The sequence below is a fragment of the Gracilinanus agilis genome, chromosome 4 (genome assembly GCF_016433145.1).
Source record: "Gracilinanus agilis isolate LMUSP501 chromosome 4, AgileGrace, whole genome shotgun sequence".
NCBI classification, from domain to species: domain Eukaryota; kingdom Metazoa; phylum Chordata; class Mammalia; order Didelphimorphia; family Didelphidae; genus Gracilinanus; species Gracilinanus agilis.
Genome location: NC_058133.1, coordinates 96,460,500 through 96,479,311, shown reverse-complemented (window position 1 = coordinate 96,479,311; position 18,812 = coordinate 96,460,500). Strand labels below are relative to the sequence as shown.

The window sequence follows — 18,812 nt, the reverse complement described above, 5'->3', positions numbered from 1 at the left end:
TTAATATGACAACACACACTTAAAATTACTATAACAGTACAAGCTTATAATTATAACTCAGATGTTATCCTGGGACCACATTCTTAATCTGGTTACTTACACAGGCTCTTCCCTGGGACTATATTCTTACTATAAATCACACAGTTACAAAGTATCAAAATGAAAGGATTCTTAAGCTAATACAAATGAGGAGCTGCTTAATTAAATTTCCTTCTTACAAAAGTTAATTTATTTTGTGGAACACAGAAAAGCATTTTATATCTTAGTCATCAATCAGATTCTACCTGAATGTGCACACTCTCCTTGAAAAGTAATCTATTCTCTGATGAGGTGACCTGGATTCTGGGAGGAAATTTAAAAGGAACAGGCCAAGGATTATCATCAGCTCTTAGCATCTAACAAAAGATCTGTGCCATAAGGAAGTGCTAAGCACAGTAGTTGGCATGTAATAGTTGCTTTATAAATGCTTATTGACTTCCCTTCATGTCTGAAGGCTGGTATACCAAAGCATTGGCAGAGCTTGGGCCTGCCTTTTTGCTGGTAGATTTCCATGACAAAGCCATTTGAAGGTTAATCTTATCAGATTTTTTTTTATTCTGGTGCTCCAGCAACTTGGTCTTTCTGCCATGACTTGATTGTGGCTATCACACTGTAAATTCACTATTCATGAAATTGGGGAAGAAATGTTCTTGCCAAGAGGGTCTCTAAGTTATCTACCATCTATCTATCTTCTTTCCTTTTATCTTTCTTCCTTACAGTCATCTATCTACCTACCTATTCAAACTGTAAAAGGGAAAAAAGGGTTTTTTGATTGGATATATTAATATTTAAAGGTGTGGTTGCCAAGGAACTGAATAAATATCAATTCTTAAAATGATTTTAGTAATTTATTTACAAAATATAGGAGAGAGTGAAAGTAGAGAGATGAGACAAGGGTAGAGTAAGAGATTTGTATTCAAGTCTGGGCTTTACTCCAGTAAGGCTCCAGAGGCTCAGCTAGAGCCTAAAAGTCAATTAACAAGGGGTTTATTCACAAAGGCTTCTCCCAATGAAGGGAGCCTCCCAGAGGCTAGTACCTCCTGGGAGGTTAAAGGAGTCAGCCTTCTTTACTCACCACATGTAGTTCTAAGAGAGAGATTTAGAGCAGTCTCACCAAGGTCTCAGGGTCCCAGGTCCAGTGCTCCTCCACATCCAAGCAATAACCAGAAGAGAGCTTCTCCAGATCCAAGACACCAACAAGAAGACTCAAAAGGGACTGAACCCCAGAAGTTCTCTTAATTTATCCAGGCCATTTCTTTCCTCACTTCCTGTGCCTTCCTCTTAGTTTACCTGTCCAATCATGCTTTTCCTAGTACTGCCCAGGGGGCAATCAGTCAATTCTGATTCATCAACCACTCTAGCACACCTGGGTCACAGACCTCCCAACTTGTGAATTAAGTGGGGATGTTCTCACCTTTGGTGATTAAATCTAAAGATGGGCAGAGTAGATTTAATTTCATTATCACAATAAACAAATAAACACACACACAAACTCACATGGACACTTACATTGCCAAACTTTTCTCTTGGGTTTCAAGCCTTTTGTCTTAATCTCCTTCCTTTTGATTCTCCTGGGTTTACTTCTGGAATTACACTTTCTTTCTTAACCTTTCTTAGCCAAACTCAAACTTGACCTGTTCTCTCTTTTTCTTTATGGACTATTGAAAGCATCTTTTCTTAACAAAATGTAGTCATTGTAGGTCTGTTGTTCATAGAGCTACCAAAGTGGTATTTTTTAAAATGATGTCATGATGCATTGTGGGAAGATGGAAGAGTAGGGTATAATGATTTCTCACTCTCATAATACCCCTCCCAAAACCAATGAAAATAACTCCACAGAGTCAAAACACTAAAAGTGGCAAAACCAGGCAGGAGTTAGGAGTGAAACAACAGCCAGGGATAACTAGGGATAAAGGTTTCAGCCTCCCTGGCCTTAGTCCCATCTCCTCATATCTTGGAGGCAGGCATAGACCAAACAGTGGAATCCACAAGAAAACCCCTGACAGGACCAGCAACCTGACCTTGTTTGCTGAACCTAGGAGCTTGCATACTAGAGGATACCATTGGAATCCACCGGCATAGGGCCCTGGAAGTTGCTGTGTCTGTTGTACCCTCGGCTTCAGAGACTTCTGTTTGCCCTCAGCTGGGGATTGAAAGAGTGGACGTCACAGAGACTATGGGTGTCGGGCTATGAGGACAGGAACTCAAGCCTTATTCCAAACAAACAAGGAACCGTGGAGGTCCAAGACACCTCCTCTATCCTGGACTGTAGCACTAGGAGAGGACAGGAAGGAGCATGCATTGGCAAATGTGAGTATAGTTGCTGAGGACCTATGGCTCTGTTGGCTGTAGTCATTCCCAGGAGAGTGGAGTCCTTGGTTGCTGCCACAGGGGATGGTAGACTGACTGTTTGTAGATACAGTGGCAGATTTGCCTATAGGCTTTGGTTAGAATGCCTAACCAAAGAGGGAACCAAGAATACATCTAATTATGGACTTAAATAAAAGAGTAACTAAATAGTAGAACCCAGGAGAAAAGAAACATACAAAAAATTGTGAAACCTGAGGTGTCAGACCCCTGGGATTCCAGCAAAAAGCCCATAATTAAGTCTATTGGCCTGGCCACTAAAATAACAAATAAACAATTAAAAATGAATAGCAAACAAAGGAAAAGAAGCCCAACTATTGGTAGCTAGTATGAGGACAGAGAAGACCTTAGCTCAAACTCAGAGGACAGCGAAGTAAAAACACCTACTTCGAAAATGGCAAAGAAATAAAATAAATGGCCACAAGGTCAAAAAGAGTTTTTGGAAGAACTTTTAAAAAGACCTCAAAAAACAAATGAGAAATATTGAGAAAAATTTAGGGAAAAAAGAACAATGCAAGAAAATCAAGAAAATTATGGAAGAGAGATAACCCAAATGGGAAAGGAGATATAGAAAATCATCGAAGAAAAAACTTATTAAGAACTAAAATTAGACAAGGGTGAGGTAATGATTTCCTAAGAAACTGAGAAATAAGAAAGCAAAATAAAAATGGAAAATAATAGAATGGAATATGAAACATCTTATCACAAAAACAACTGACATGGAAAATAGATCACAGTGAGACAATATAAGAATAATTGGACTCTTAGAAAGCTGTGATAAAAGAGCTTAGATACCATGCTCCCAAGAAATCCTCAAGGAAAACTGCCCAGAAGTTGTTGAATCAGAGGGTAAAGTAGAAATTGAAAGAATCTGCCAATCATACTTCAAAGAGACCCAAAAATAAAAATGCATAGGACATTATTGCTAAGTTCCATAGCCTTTAGTTAAGGAGAAAATATTATGAACATCTAGAAAAAAAACTTAAAAACTTTCAAGCTACAGTCAGAATAACTTAATACTTAGTGGCCACAACATTTAAAGAATAGAGAATATGAAATGGAGAATTTTGTTGAGCAAAAAACTGGGCTTACAACCAAGAACAAGATATCTTGCAAAATGAGCATTATTATGAAAGATAAAAAGGATATTTAATGAAAAAGAGGGGTCTCAACTAGTACTGGTGAAAAACCAGAATTCAGCTGAAAATTTAATCCATGAGAAACATACAAAGGTAATGATAAAAGACTAATCATAAGAACCCAAAAGGTCAAATTGTTTGATTCCTGTATGGAAAAATCTCATCTATAGTCCCTAGGGAGTGCCATCATTGCCTGGATATTTTGAAGGGGCATGCATGAATGGAAGACTCAGGATTGAGGTGAAAGTATGGGATGAGTGAAAATGGTAGAGAAATATGCCAGGCAGAGTTAGAGTAGAATGGCTATCTTGTATTGTGGAGGAATTAGTGGAAGAACTGCCATGGAGAAGGGGAGGAAGAGGTGGAGGACTGGCAATACTAGAATCTACTCCCATCAGACCTGGAAAAAAGTGAGAAGCCTACATAATTAGAAAGGTAAAAATCTTCTTAATGTACAAAGAATCAGGAGGAAAGGGGGATAGGATAAGGGAGGGACTGGGGGCTATCCTTTGTGGATAGAGGGAATAAGAGAAGAGAAGATGGTTTAAGAGAAAGGAGGGCAAAAGAGTAAGAAAAGGGAGGGAAAGGAGAGATAACTAGAAGCGAGTACATATCAAGGATTAGTGGGGCAAAGTGAGTGGATAGAGGAGGGAGTCAGGAGAAGATCAGGGAGGGATTTTTAGAACTGAACTCATATCAAGAAGTAGGAGGGCATGGTTGGTGGGATGAGGAAGATTTTTTTTGTAAAGGTGGACAAAACGAATAAGGTAAGACAAAAGGGATAATGGAGGCACCCTTGGCAAGATGGGCTAATTTGGAACTGGGAGGGCAAAGAGAAAGGATAAGGAGGAATTCTAGGAAGCAGTGTGAATTGGAGAAATACTGGTCAAAGGAAACTGGACATCTGAGGAGGGATACAGTGGAAAGAAAGGAAGAGTGGGTCAAACAGCAAGGAGGAACAAGTAGATGGAAATGCACAGTTAGTAAGTATGACACTAAGTGTAAATGGGATGAATTCACTCATGAGGAAAAAAAATGGATAGCTGGAAGGATTAAAAAAAACAGGACCTGACAATGTCATACATTTACAAAAAAAATACACTAAAAATGAGAGACACATATAAAGTAAAATGAGGGTGTGGAGCAGAATATTATGCCTTGACTGATCCAGAGAATGCAGGAATTGTAGTTATGACCTTACAGAGTTGGGGTTAAAATTGATATAATTAGAAGGAATGAGCAGGGTAAGTATTTTATTTGGAAAGTATTATGGATAATGAATCATTATCAATATTGGACCTGTATGCACCAAGAGTTATAGCATCCAGATTTTTAAAGGATAAATTAAATGATGCAAATGGAAATAAATGATAATATAATAAAAGCAAGGGACTTTAAATTTTTTCTCTCTTGGAACTAGATAAATCTAACCAAAAAATAAAAAAGAAATAAGTTAAGAAGATGAATACAATTCTAGATAAGTTAAACATGATAGAAAGCTAGAGAGCCCCCTCCCCACCACACCTATATGAGGCTACTAGGAAATCTAAATCTGAGCATACATATAATCCAAACATAGTTTCTAGTGGGATAAAAATGATTGAGAGAACATAGATATTCAACAAAAGTCTACTTTAACACTCATCATATTATGCAGGTAATAATATATTCCTGAGTGGTTGTGACATTGGAACAGACTCCACTGAGTATGACCAAGCTAGAAAGACTTGGTTTTGAAAACAGTATGGTCATGGCAACAGATTGCTGCCTAAGGACCAATCTAGTTAAATATGACCCTGGTAAAGTATGTTAACTTAGAACCAGATGGGTTAAGTTGACCAAATTAAATGCTGATAGGAAAACAGAGAAACAGGCCTAATATTACATTGCTAAAGCAGCTGTGAATTTCTTTTTTTAGAAAGCAAGATGGAAATATACATTAAGAACCATAAAACTCTTCATGGTCATTATTCTTAGGATCTCATTTCTAGAATTAATCCCTTAAGCTGTAAGGGCCCCAAAGGCCTTTAGGGAATCATCAAGAGAATAAAAAAACCTGTGTATTTATTAAAACATATTTGAAAGGTTTATTTATAATGACAAAATAACTGGAAAATAGCATTGATTGGGAAAATGGCTAAATAGATTCTGATATTTGAAGGTAATGGACTATATTATGTTATTTCAAATGACAAATAATAGAAATAAAAATAAGGGAAATACATGAAGAGATAAAAAGAGAAGGAATGATAATAAGAATAAAACATATTATGATTACATACAAAAATAAAAGCCGCAAAATCAAGAGGAAAAAAGTTCCTGATAATACAAATTCAGAGGGAACTTAAAAGCAGATGTTTATATTAACACACATATGTAATTTACATATTTTCCAAAAAATTGTAAATTATGTGGAGTTTGTGGTTTTGCACATATTTTTTCCATTTGTTTATTTATTTTTTTGTGGTGGTTACTATGTATATAATAAAAAAAAATTGTTCAACAATGCTGGTCAGACTATACTACCCCATCCCTCAATAAATTCTATTAGTCCTCTATTACCTATGGCATCAAATATAAATGTTCTGTATGAAATTTAAGGCTTTTCACAGCCTGACTTTATTCTTTTTTCTTTATTACATATTATTCTCCTACACATACTTCCAGCCTTCTAAATGTTACTCACACTAAATTTTCCATCTCATTGCCTTTGCACTGCCTGTTCCTTGTGCTCCTAATTTTACTTCTTCCTCATCTCCATCTCTTGGAATCCTAGATTCATTTCAGCATAGTTCAAGTGCGGTCACCTGTTTAGGCTTCCCTGATACTCTTAGGTGCCAGGGGCAATCTTACTCAGGTATGATTAACTTGTACATATTCTTTTTTTTAAAACCCTTAACTTCTGTGCATTGGCTCCTAGTTGGACGAGTGGTAAGGGTGGGCAATGGGGGTCAAGTGACTTGCCCAGGGTCACACAGTTGGGAAGTATCTGAGGCCAGGTCTGAACGCAGGACCTCCTGTCTCTAGGCCTGACCCTTAATCCACTGAGCTACTCAGCTGTCCCGCACATATTCTTAATATGATTTTTATGTGCATTGTTGTTTGCTTCTTGAGACTGAGGTTTTAAAAATTTTTGGTTTTGTATCCCTGGTGCCTATTACAGTGTCTAGAACAGAGTAGTAGCTTTTTTGGTCAGTTTTTGGAGTCTTTATCTTTTTATTATTATTATATTATAAAACTTTTTTCTGACGTTTTGTTATCCATGCTTTCTTTCACCTTTTTTCCCTTCTCTTCCCCTACCAAGACTGATGATATGATGTAGGTATGATTAAGAATATAATATGATAAAGGATATACATGTGCTATCATGCAGTACATATTTACATATTTGTCATGTTGTGAAAGAAGACACATAACACAAAACTCATGAAAGAAATAAAGTAAAAAGTTGTTTGCTTTACTCTGCATTCAGACTATCAGTTCCTTCTGTGTCAGTGAAATAACATTTTTTTTTAATCATGAGTCTCTTAGAGTTGTCTTGGAAGCTTGAGTTGCTGATAATCTTGAAATCATTCACAGTTGACTATCATACATTGTGTGAAAGGTGACTAACAGAAACTTTTTGCTTCTGTAATTTCTAATGGTCACAAAAAGTCAGTTAAACATCTTAGAATGTTCAGAAAGTCAGTTAGAACTTAAAGCTATAAATAGAGGTGAAGTTCCCACTGACCGGGCTTTTGCTTTCTGGCTTTCGTTGTGGCTGGAGGCTTTTGCTTTGGCCTTTTGGCTTTGGCCTAATTGCTTTGGCCTTGGCCTGTGCTTATTTTGTTTTGGGGAAATTTGGACCTATCTCATTTCTCTGAAGCTCTCCCTAATCTACCATCTCCATCCCTCCCCTTCCCTGATTTTCTTTGGGTTCTGGTTGGAAGGGAGGGCTTGGTGATTGAACATAGTGGGTTTTAGTTTCTTTAGATAATTGGAGTATCCTCAAATAAGTTATCCCTAGGTTTGATAAAGACTTTATTTAAAAGGCAGTCAAATCTTCCTGACTGGGAGAGCCGGGCTCTCTCTCTCTGTCTAAACCTCTCCGTGACCCATCCCCCACCCTCACCCCTCTCCCTAGCATCAATTAGAAATCCTGAACCCCTCTGCCCTTCCGACTGACCCTGGCATTAATAAATCCCCTTATTACCTATTCAAACCCTGTGGTGAGTCATTGTGTCGAAAATTAAGACAAGGGCCAAGAGGAAAGAATCATTTTCCTTTATTTCTTGAGACAACTGGGGCATCCATCTTGACAGGAAGTACCCACCTTCATGACTTCCTTTAGCCATCAGTTTGACTAGCAGAGAGGGGCCCCCTCGACCCCTCCCTCAAGAGACTTTGAAAGTAACAAGAGAAACCCTCCAGTCAAGCCTAAATGTTTCTTACTGGCCCTAGTTTCCTCCCTGTATTCTTTGTCTCATACCTCTGGAAATAAACCTGTTTGAGCTGCCCTCTCCTACATACCCCATTTCCCTTATCTCCTAAACTTTCCCATACCTTCATTCCTCCTCCAATCACCTTATAATCCCTTATTCCCCTTTATCCTTCCTCACACCCACCTACTCAGCTTATATACTTTCTTTTTTGATAACAATTGTTTCTGTTATTGTGAATAATTTTCTTTTACTACATAGTATTAACAAATGTGTGTTGATGGAGTGATTGGTTTTTAAATTGGCTTTTTGCTTGCTTTACTTGTTTTCCCAGACTGTGATAGGGAGCGTAATGATCTAGTTAGGTTATTCTTGCAAATTGACTTTCCTCTGTTTCTCTCAGCAATTATTTATTATTCTCTGATCTCCTCCTCCTTCTCTCTTCCCATCCTAGCCACTAACAAAAAATGATGAGACTAAAACAATCCCCATTCACCAGGAAGAAGAATAGAAAAAAGTAGGCTTTGAGTATGCCATAGAGTACTTGGAAAGAGGATGTTAAAAAGAAATAGATGGGATGAAATTAAATTGAACACTCACAGGCTTGATCCTAAGAATAACTGGCATGGCAGTTTTTTTAAACCCTTAACTTCTGTATATTGGCTTCTAGGTGGAAGAGTGATAAGGGTGGGCAATGGGGGTCAAGTCACTTACCCAGGGTCACACAGCTGGGAAGTTTCTGAGGTGCATGGCAGTTTTAACTTGGATTGGTTTGTCCCTCCTTAGGCAGCATGCTCTCTTCTTGTGAGATCAACATATTAGGGCAGTCTGAAAGCAGACATTGAATCTTCTTTAGCCCATTTGCAAAACATATCTCCTAAACTCAAGTGACCCACCAATTTAGCTTCTGTTAATATATTCTGTTAATATTTTTTCTTCTCTCATCTTGTCCTTATTCTTAGGAACTTTAGTTTGCATACAGAAGCCCCCTCAAGTATCTTTGTTTCTTATGTTAGCATCTTTGATTCCTATTGTTTCTTATCTCACTTTACCTGAGCAGTAGACTGTGCTAGTCATAGTTCTGATCTCATCACTGCCTCTTATTATTCTTCCTCCTCAATCCATAACTGAAATTTCTTTATATGACCCATCTACACCTATCCTTCCATATAATCCTATATATCATTTCTCCGCCTTAAACTAGAGTCATTCCTCTATTCTCTGCTTCAATGGTCCATAATTTCTGCTCTAGTCTCACTTTCCTCACTTAAGAATCTTTATCCTATAATAAATTCAACTTTTTACATCCCTCTAATCTTGAATCCCTTGCCTTCTTGTCCTATTGATACATATCCATTTATAAATTCTAACCTTGGATTGTACCTCCAATTTCCATTTTTTCTTACTTAGTTGTTTGTTTGTTTGTTTTTAATTTTAAACCCTTAACTTCTGTGTATTGACTTATAGGTGGAAGATTGGTAAGGGTAGGCAATGGGGGTCAAGTGACTTGCCCAGGGTCACACAGCTGGGAAGTGCCTGAGGCCGGTTTTGAACCTAGGACCTCCCATCTCTAGGCCTGGCTCTCAATCCACTGAGCTACCCAGCTGCCCCCTCTTACTTAGTTGTTGCTGAATGTTGTTGGAGAAAACAGCTTGTACAACACAGTTGTGCAACTGTGTTGACTCAGTCAACTTTGTATTTTTATTTTCTAGTTTCACTTGGGCCTTCATTTACTCTCCACATCATTGATTCTCAACCTGGTTTTCTCCTCTATAGCCATTTTCTTAGTCCTCCTAAGGGGAGGATATTGCATTATATTTTACAGAAAAAAAGTGAGCCACTCACCAACTCCCTCTTCTCTCCAAAATTACACTTTAAATCTCCTCATGATCATTTTATATTTGCTCTTACTTTTCTTCAGACTCAGAGAATAAGGTGTCCCTTCTTCATGCCAAAGTCAATTCCTATCCTTGTTCACCTTGAAACCATACCCTTCCATCTCTTCTCAGCATCGGGTCCCTTCAGTCATTGCCCACCTCTAATTTTCAATTGCTTTATCAACTATCTCTTTCCCAGTCCCCTAGAAGTGTTCCACATTTTACTAGTCCTTAAAAGTTCATTGCTTCAGCATTTTTTCAATAAATTTTGCCCTTACAGAAAAGTTCTTAGGAAAATGGTGTCACAAAAAGTGGTTTCATACTTTCCATTGACTTCCATTTTATTAGTTGTATTGATAATTATTTTTGTTTTTATAACATAGTTAATATAAATATAGCATTTACCATTGGCTCATACTTTTTATTAAAGGAAAACAAAGCATTTTGAACAATATTTTACTATGGTTCAAAATTTTATAGAGTACATAACTTTTAACCTAGCTATACCACTAATAGAAATGTATACCAAAGAAAGAAGAAAAATATTCACACATTCATTCATTTATGGCCACCAGCATTTGGGAAATAACAAAATATGATATATATTAATGTACATGAATTATATTGTGCTGTAAGAAATGATGAAGGAGATGATTTTAGAGAAACTTCAGATTTATACAAACTGATCAAGAGTAAAGTTTGATCACCATAATGTCCACTTACAATTCCACTGATTCATGATGATACATGCTGCCCACCTTCTGATAGAGGGGTGATGGACTCAGAGTTCATATTGACACCTATATTTTTTGGATTTGACCAATGTAGGAATTAGTTTTACTTGATTGACCATATTTATTACAACATCCCCACCCCCAATCAAAGAATGTTGGAGGAGAGAAAATAGATTTTTCTTCATTGAGAAAAAATGAAATTAAAAATCATAGTGATAGAGATATTCTAATTCTAGAGTACAAAAGTCTTTCATTATACTACCATATTTATAGACATCAATATTTAAAGGAACATAGTCTCAGGATCTTTTAGTTCTGGTGGGACAAAAAGCTTCTACTTTAAAAATTTGATGACGAGTAGTCTTTTCCTTGATCAAAATACAATCCTTATGGTACTTCTTATTCTGCATAATTCGTAATCATGTCTTTTAATATAGATTCCACTAATAAACCATCGAACATCTTGGAGACTTTCTTTTAAAAAATCTTTTAGTTCAACTAATCAGGTACTTGAACTTCACACTTTTTGTCTATCATTTTATTTGTTTTCCCTACTTTATTTGACTGATTTGTTTTTCAGATGTCATAATAAATTTATAATGAGTGAGGCACTTTAAATGGTCTGAACTCGTCTCTATTGGAAGGCTAGTGGTTACCAATAATAAGTTCTTTAATACAGTTTAGTTGTTACATAATTATTCAGTTACATAAGTAATCAGAAATTCCCCCAATCTAAGATTGTGATTGATTCTTAATTATAGTGTCTGACCACCTGATCATGAGTCTTAACCCATCATGGTGACTAGAACACAAATTAAGCAAGAATTCTTTTGGCATCATGGTCATTGGACTACCCAAATTAAGCCAACATCCTCTAAGTCCAGAGTTCCCTCCCAAACTAGAGATTATGAAGAGAGGGGGCATAGATTTAGTCAACCTTTGTTAACTTTTTCCAGAAGATTCCTTATCTACCACTCTCCATATCCTTGGAGCCCAGTACTATGAACACATTGAAATCAGGTTAAATCATCCTGTATTTATGTTTCTTATCTCCCTCAATTGGCATCTTGTTTTGCTCACTTACTGAGGATTGGCATTAGGTCTGCACAATTATACTCTTAACTTCAAAGCCTTAAAGCTTGGTTACAATGAAAAAAGCTTGATTATAATGGTTACTTTTACAATAAATAAAACTTGACTATAAATAAATAACAAATTTCCAACAGCATTCAGTAATGGGTTTAAAAATACTTTATCACAAAGTTATCACTTACCATGTAATATAATTATAAATACTAAGTATGTTTCCATGACCTTTAGAAGAATTTTAATATTGAAGTGTTGAAAATTGAAAGATTTTTGGGTGGGAGGTAGGGATAGGTGATCTAGGAGAGGTAGGGTAGGAAAGAGGTAGCTTCTAAATTCCCTTCAAGTTCTAAATATATAATTTTCATTCTAATTCTAATTAATTACTATGGCTGATAGAGGTTATCTAGTAAAATTTCAAAAATTGGGATTAAGAAGGTCTAAATTCAAATGCTGCTTCTTCTAACTGTTGTAATCAAGTACAACTCATTTAATGTCAGTTTTTTATTTTATTTTTGTCAAGTGTTCATTTATTGAAATAATCTCCTTTTTTCCTCTATGGCTCCCAGCTACCTGGATATTACATAGCATCACTATCGATGGCATTTTTGACATCACAAATATGTTTGTCATTGATGTTACAGCCCACAGATTGGATTGTCTCAGCTATCATTGTTATTATATCAGCAAGGTCTTTGGGTAGAGTTTAGTTTCTAATTCATCAAGTAATGATGATAAATCTTGTTTAAGCTGCCATTTACATTGTATAATATTTTTCATGGAACAGTGGTTATTTCAGGGTTTTGGTGATAAAACGATAACATGGAAAACTCTACTTTCTTCTCAGTCTATCTGTTCTGAATGTTGATTTCTCTTGGACTTTTCCACTAAGTGTAAGAAAACTCTCTTACAAAGATATATCATAAAGGGAAACCCTGGAATAGTGTTACTGAGGTTAGCCAAGAGTGTTGATTAGCTAACCCTCAGAGCAACCCTAACTGACTTTTTCAGGGAGCCAATGGATTGTCCCTTCAGGCTCCCTTCACCCTTACAAATGATTATCTGTCTGTGTTTATTTAACTAAAGTTGGTTTAATAACTAGTCTTCAAGGGAAGGGATTAGGATAGAGGAAATTTAGGGATTGCCTTCAACGTTAAGCACAGATTGGTTTTCAAGTCTTTGTCAGAGTCTGAGCTGAGCCCAGGGTTCACAGACTTATGGACATTTCTTTTCTTCCTAATTTGTATTATATTTATGCTAGCTTTTATAAGTTCAAAGTCTTTAGCAGTAGAGATTAAGAGGAAAATAGTTTCTGACCTTCAGAGCTGGGTTAGCTGGTCTCTTTGGGCCACTGCTCTAAAGATCAGTGTAATAGTTCAAGCAGCCCCTTCAGAATCCTTTTAGTTGATGGCATGATCCACAGGACTCCAGGAAGAGAAACAGTTGGGAAAATCCCAGGAATAGAAGTAGTTTCTATCCTGAGAGGCAGAGAGCTCCCTCTTGTCCTGAGGTCTAGGCAAGAGTGTTCCCCAGAGAGAGCAACTGTCACTTTCTCCAGTCTCTCTCCCCTCCCCCTTCCAACTGCCTCTTTGTCAGTCCTCTGTTTCTTCAACATTCCAAACCCTTTCTGTGCAATTTTTCTCCATATAAGTCATGGGTGTGCTATTGCCACGAGTGAAGGATTCTGCACTTTAAGAAAATCTCAGATCCTTCTTGTTCTGTTACTGATATTTTGTTGTATTTTCAGTGTTATCACATTGTAAAAACAATACCTTCCTCTCAAGAGTATTGTTATTTCAGTAATTTTCTATAAAAATAACATTTGGTTTGCTTTTGAAACAATCATTTCAGATTCAAAGTAGAGTGCCTAGAAATACTTCTCAGTATGAAGTTAAAGACTAAATAATAATAATAATAATAATAATAATAATAATAATGCATAGAATAGAGAATCTAATTTATTTTAAGGACAGAGAGGAGAATAAGCACTTATCTGCTTATACTGTGAGCCTACTCTATCAGCCACTTTATTAAATACTTTTTAAAATTACCTTATTTGATTTTTAATAAGTAATTTTAATATGTTTACATATGAATAACAACAAAAAGAATGATAAAAATATTTCAAAAAGAGCCACTACTTGATCTGATTTGTTAGAGAGATAGGTAAATCATTTATAATGACCATGTAAAAGCACAAATCAATATGATAAAACCTTTAGACTTGTTAAGACCTCAAGAAACCTTATAAGGCTCATATATTTCAACAGTGCCTTACTTTATAGTTGAGCAAAATGAAGTATAAATATTTCACATGATTGTATCCAAGGCCATAAACTAATATTGTATCAGAGCTTGACTAGAAGATAGGTTTCTTGTCTCCATGGTCACTACTTTGCTACTATCATTATACCTTTGCTTAGAAAAAATCATTATTGAATAGATTAAAACATCATATCCTTAGACATATGAAATTTACATTATTAATTGTCTTAAAATTACTTCTTCAAAGATAATGTAAAGATGAATATGATCTCAGACCATAAAAAAAGGGAAATGGTCAAAAAAAGAAATCATCAAAAATTTCTGAAGACCATTTCAATGAAATATTTTTGTGTTATTTAAATGATTCTTTGTATTTTTGTGCATAGTGGTGATGATTTGTGAAAACTTAATGTGTGTGTATATCAAGATGATAAAAACAGCTTGGTATTAATTAATATCAAATTTCACATTGGAGAGATGCTACTCTGTCCCATTTCCCTGGTATTATAAAACTCTAGAGAAAGAGCTTACTTAAATTTTTAATTAATTGTCATGTATTTTATAATTCTATCTGTATATGTTTGTATGTGTATTGGATCATAGAATTTTAAACATGTGCATGTGTATATATGTATAACTATACACAAAAAGAACATGTAGAATTTATTTAATTGTAGTTGCCTATAAAAAATTCCCAGCATTAGTGTACACTTATGAAAAAAGTTCCTATGAGAGAATTTATCATCAGTAGGCTCATAGAGATGGGAGGAACTTTAGAAGCCATTTAATCCCTTTAATTTACAGTTGAGTAAATTGATTCACATAACAATTAAGGAAGTTGTTCAAAGAAACACAGGTAAAAAGTGTTATAGTCAGAATTTGAACATATGTATTGTAAGAATAATGAGAGCCAGTACCCAAATGTTAGGGATGGAGGGGAGATAGAGAGGATCTATGAGGTAAGACTCTCTTCTAGCTCTCCCCTTCTTCCCAATATGCACCGAGAGACTTTGAGGGGGTGTTACCCCAAAACTGGGTGACCTGGGTGGTTGTGGTACCCCACAAGAGTTGGGGGCTAGGCTTCCTTATAATATGAGTTATGGGAGACCCCAATACAATTCTGAATGAAGGTGGGGTTCACGCAAGCCTCCCCCAAGATCAGTCAACTTCACAGCGAGTAGTCTGGCTTCAAGATGGAGGCAGCCTGACCAAGCTGTGATTCCCCTCCCCCTCATTTCTCAGGCACTCTGGAACGTTATCTGACTGATGAATGGCTTTTATTATTTGCAATTCAGGGGTTAAAGGAAAGGGGTGAAGGGCAGAGGCATTTTGGGGTACCCTCTTCTCTATTTCTATGGGGTTCTTCACTCAGGTGGGGACCTTTGGGGTCCCACTCCTAAGAGTCTCCCCTCCCCTCTTCTCCTTCAGTTTCTATTTCTATTTCCTATTTCTATACTTTTCTATAATTGCAAGTCAACCTGTAAAGGGTCTCTCAGCAAGGTTGGGTAATGGAGGAAGGAGCCTAAGAGATCGCTCCCAAAATGGAGTCTAAACACTTAGCAGACTTGATGATTGAAGTCTTGCTAGGTGAGAAGTGATGGAATCTTTGACCAGGGAATCAGGGTTTCAATGTCCAAAGAAAAATCCTCAGGAAGCCCTCAGGACTGTATATTTTAGTATTATGTGACAGTCTTTTGGACATATTGTACTGATACTTTTAATTATACTGAATTATTTTTTTAAAAAAGGAAATCTATAAAAATGCATCAATCCTTATTTCTTTAAATTTTATTAAGAATGAATCCAAAAGATGGAATTTAATAATATAAACAAGAGTGCCCTCTGCTGTTTTAAATCAGAGTAATATGTGTGCATTCACATAAATACACACACAAATGCTACTCTAGGGTTAATGCACATATATATTCATACATGTTTACATGATATAGGTTTATACACATATATTCATATACAGATACATAAATCTATGTATATCACTAGTTTACTATGGAAATCTTAGCTTATTTTGTAGGAAACGCAATTACTTTCCATCTCATAATTAATCTAAAGCTTACTTTTTTTTACTTCTCCAAATTTAATGTTAATAACTGACAGATTGCTGTTGTGAGAGTATTGTTACCACTTCCTCAAATTAAACTGTGTAACCTATGCAAAGGAATAATTAAATTTAGAACTGGTATCAATTTTCATATAGCTTTTTAATATTGCTTTTGGAATTATTATGCCTTTTTATTTACTTCAGAATACAAATTTTTCTCCTGCCATCATTCACACATATATATGTATTTATGTATATATGTCAAAAGTTATACATTCATCTATATTAAATAATCAGATTTCATTTTTCATACCTTTATGGGAATTTTCTCTTTAGATTAATGTAAAATGCAAATATGATCTAAATTTCATAGATTTTTATGAGAAAAAATCAGTAATTCAATGTTTTCTCAAATAGCTTCAATATTTTATTCAAGAAAAAATATTTCCCCACTAATGACTATTAGTTATCAGATAGATTTTATCATATGAATATTTCTATAGGAATGTGCCATATTATTTCTGTATTAGAAGCTTCAATATCAGTTTTTAAAAATATTTTCAGGTGCATTTTGTTTTTTCTCATTCTTTTTAAGTATAAGATATAGTTTCTGATGAAATAATAAAACTTAGATATTGCTTTATTCTCTTAAATATATGTGATCATCATTTTTGTCAATGTAAAATAATCCAACTTGACTAGATTTCCTTTGAAGTGGTACAACTATTGTAATGTGTTTCATTTTGTAACCCATCTGTTACGTAGGCCAGATATGCATTTTCTGGATGCCATCTGTTGGTTTCCAATGGTTTACTACATGGTGGGCTCTATTGACAAGTAGGTGACATAATCCTTGGCACACTAAACATTGTAGTGTTCTGTGTTTGTTGTGTGCTGTGCTTTGTATCTGCATGATTATTGTGTGGTGCAATGCCCGTATTTCAAAGGTCCTACATTTTGCATGGATAGTTAATGTTCTAGCATTTTAGTTATTGGATTCAAAATTTTGGCTCAGAATTGAATCCTGCAGTCAATAATAAATTAAGATTATTTGTTGCATGTCCAGTTTTGCTCAATTTCCAAAGCTTGCTTGAATGTTGTATCTTTGGTTGAATTAAAATCTGGGAATTTTTATAATAGTGACATAATAATGTTGACAATGCCTATTATATGCTGATGGGGGAAAACATTCTTGAGATTTCAGTATGCATTTGATAGAATTATCTAAGATTTCATAGAATCCCCCAACACTTTTATTTAACAATCCAATTAAAAGAAAATATATTTTATATGTATATATTTTTGTGTATATATTTATATATGCACCAATTATTTTTATTTTCAAGTTGGAATACTAAGAATTCTTCTGATATTCACTGTATATTCCTAAGCCCTATATCACAGATATCACAGTGGCTAAAATTTCCAAAGGTTAAATTATTCCTTAAATAAACTATAATATGTCTTACATTGGGTAAGAATTAAAATGCAAATAATTATGAATTGACTTTTTAAAATACAAAAGGTTAGACTAATGATACCATTAAATGTGTAGCCATGTAAAAAGCATAAAATTCATTTTTGCTTTATTAATCTCAGCTGAAACACCTTCCCCAAGCAGAAAAGGGGAAGCAAAACTTCATGTTTTACTTTTGATTGCTCAATGGCTTTTAATGCTTGAGTCCTTTAAAAATTGGGCAGATTCATCTTTCAACGTGACAACTAGTATTTATTAAAAGTTTTGTCAGTTACTTTGAATTTAAAACCATTAAGAGACTATATTTATATATATATGTATATATATATGTATATATTTTCTTTCATTGTGGCTATACCTTTTACATTGTGATGCATTTCCGTATTAAGAACTTATTAAAATTATAAATGAATTAAAACTTAAACATACACATTCATTTTAAAAATTGAGTGTCTATCCCACATCTAAATGGTAAACGTTGCTATTTTTTCAAAGATACTTTGATAGTCTTAGTAATTTTTAATATATGAAGAAACTAAAAGGGACAGTGAATCATTGATAGGGTTTTTTTTTGCTTGTTTTTATTATGGAATACAATGATATTTTTCTCATTCCAGAGGATCAAGAATGCAGATCAGAGCTTTTTTTGTTTATTTGTATGTTTTATATTATTTTTCCAAAAGCTAACCTTTATGATAGACGATAAAAACCTTTCTACTCATCTATTTATACATGCACACATCCAAATACATATGCATGTATATATACCTGCCTCTAGTATGGAAGATCAATTTGGGTTATTCTAGGAAATGGTATTCTGGTATTAGAAAATTCACAATATTAGGCTATTTTGGGAAGGCTAACCCGAATGCCTATGTTATGACTTTTTCTGCTTTTTTCTATCAGATAACTTAGAATGTTATATCAGTGAATGGCATGAAATTATATATTAGGAAAGGTCCTCCCTGGTCATGTAGTCAAAGCCACCCAAAGGCTTGGAAAAGCATATGGCAGCCGAGCTGTGCAGAATTTCACCTTATTATAACCATCTCTGAGATAAAGTTTTAGTACTAGTAATCATTGCCTTTTAAAAATATCCTTCTCTATGTCCACTTACAAGTATAACTGGGAAGAGTAAATGTATGTAGGTAAGAAGTAGCTAGCTTCCCCTCAAGGAAAGACAATAGAGTTAATCATAAAAAAAGAATTAGAAAACAGTTATTTAGCAATTGGAAATGTTCAACACATGAACAGGAAAAGCCTTAGTGATGATTAGAAATGTAATAATTCAGACAATGAGTAACTCCTATGTGCAACTCATTGTGCTAGGTGCTAATTACTTCCTTCTATT

At 35.1% G+C, this 18,812-nt stretch overlaps 1 protein-coding gene across 1 annotated transcript in view; it reads left to right on the top strand.

Annotated features, from left to right (window-relative positions):
* KCNT2 (potassium sodium-activated channel subfamily T member 2) overlaps nucleotides 1–18,812 on the top strand; it is a 549,106-nt gene that overhangs the window by 421,763 nt on the left and 108,531 nt on the right. Inside the window, exon 20 of the mRNA XM_044674907.1 lies at nucleotides 16,750–16,821. Coding sequence (XP_044530842.1) covers nucleotides 16,750–16,821 — 72 coding nt within the window. The remainder of the gene's footprint in view (nucleotides 1–16,749; nucleotides 16,822–18,812) is intronic.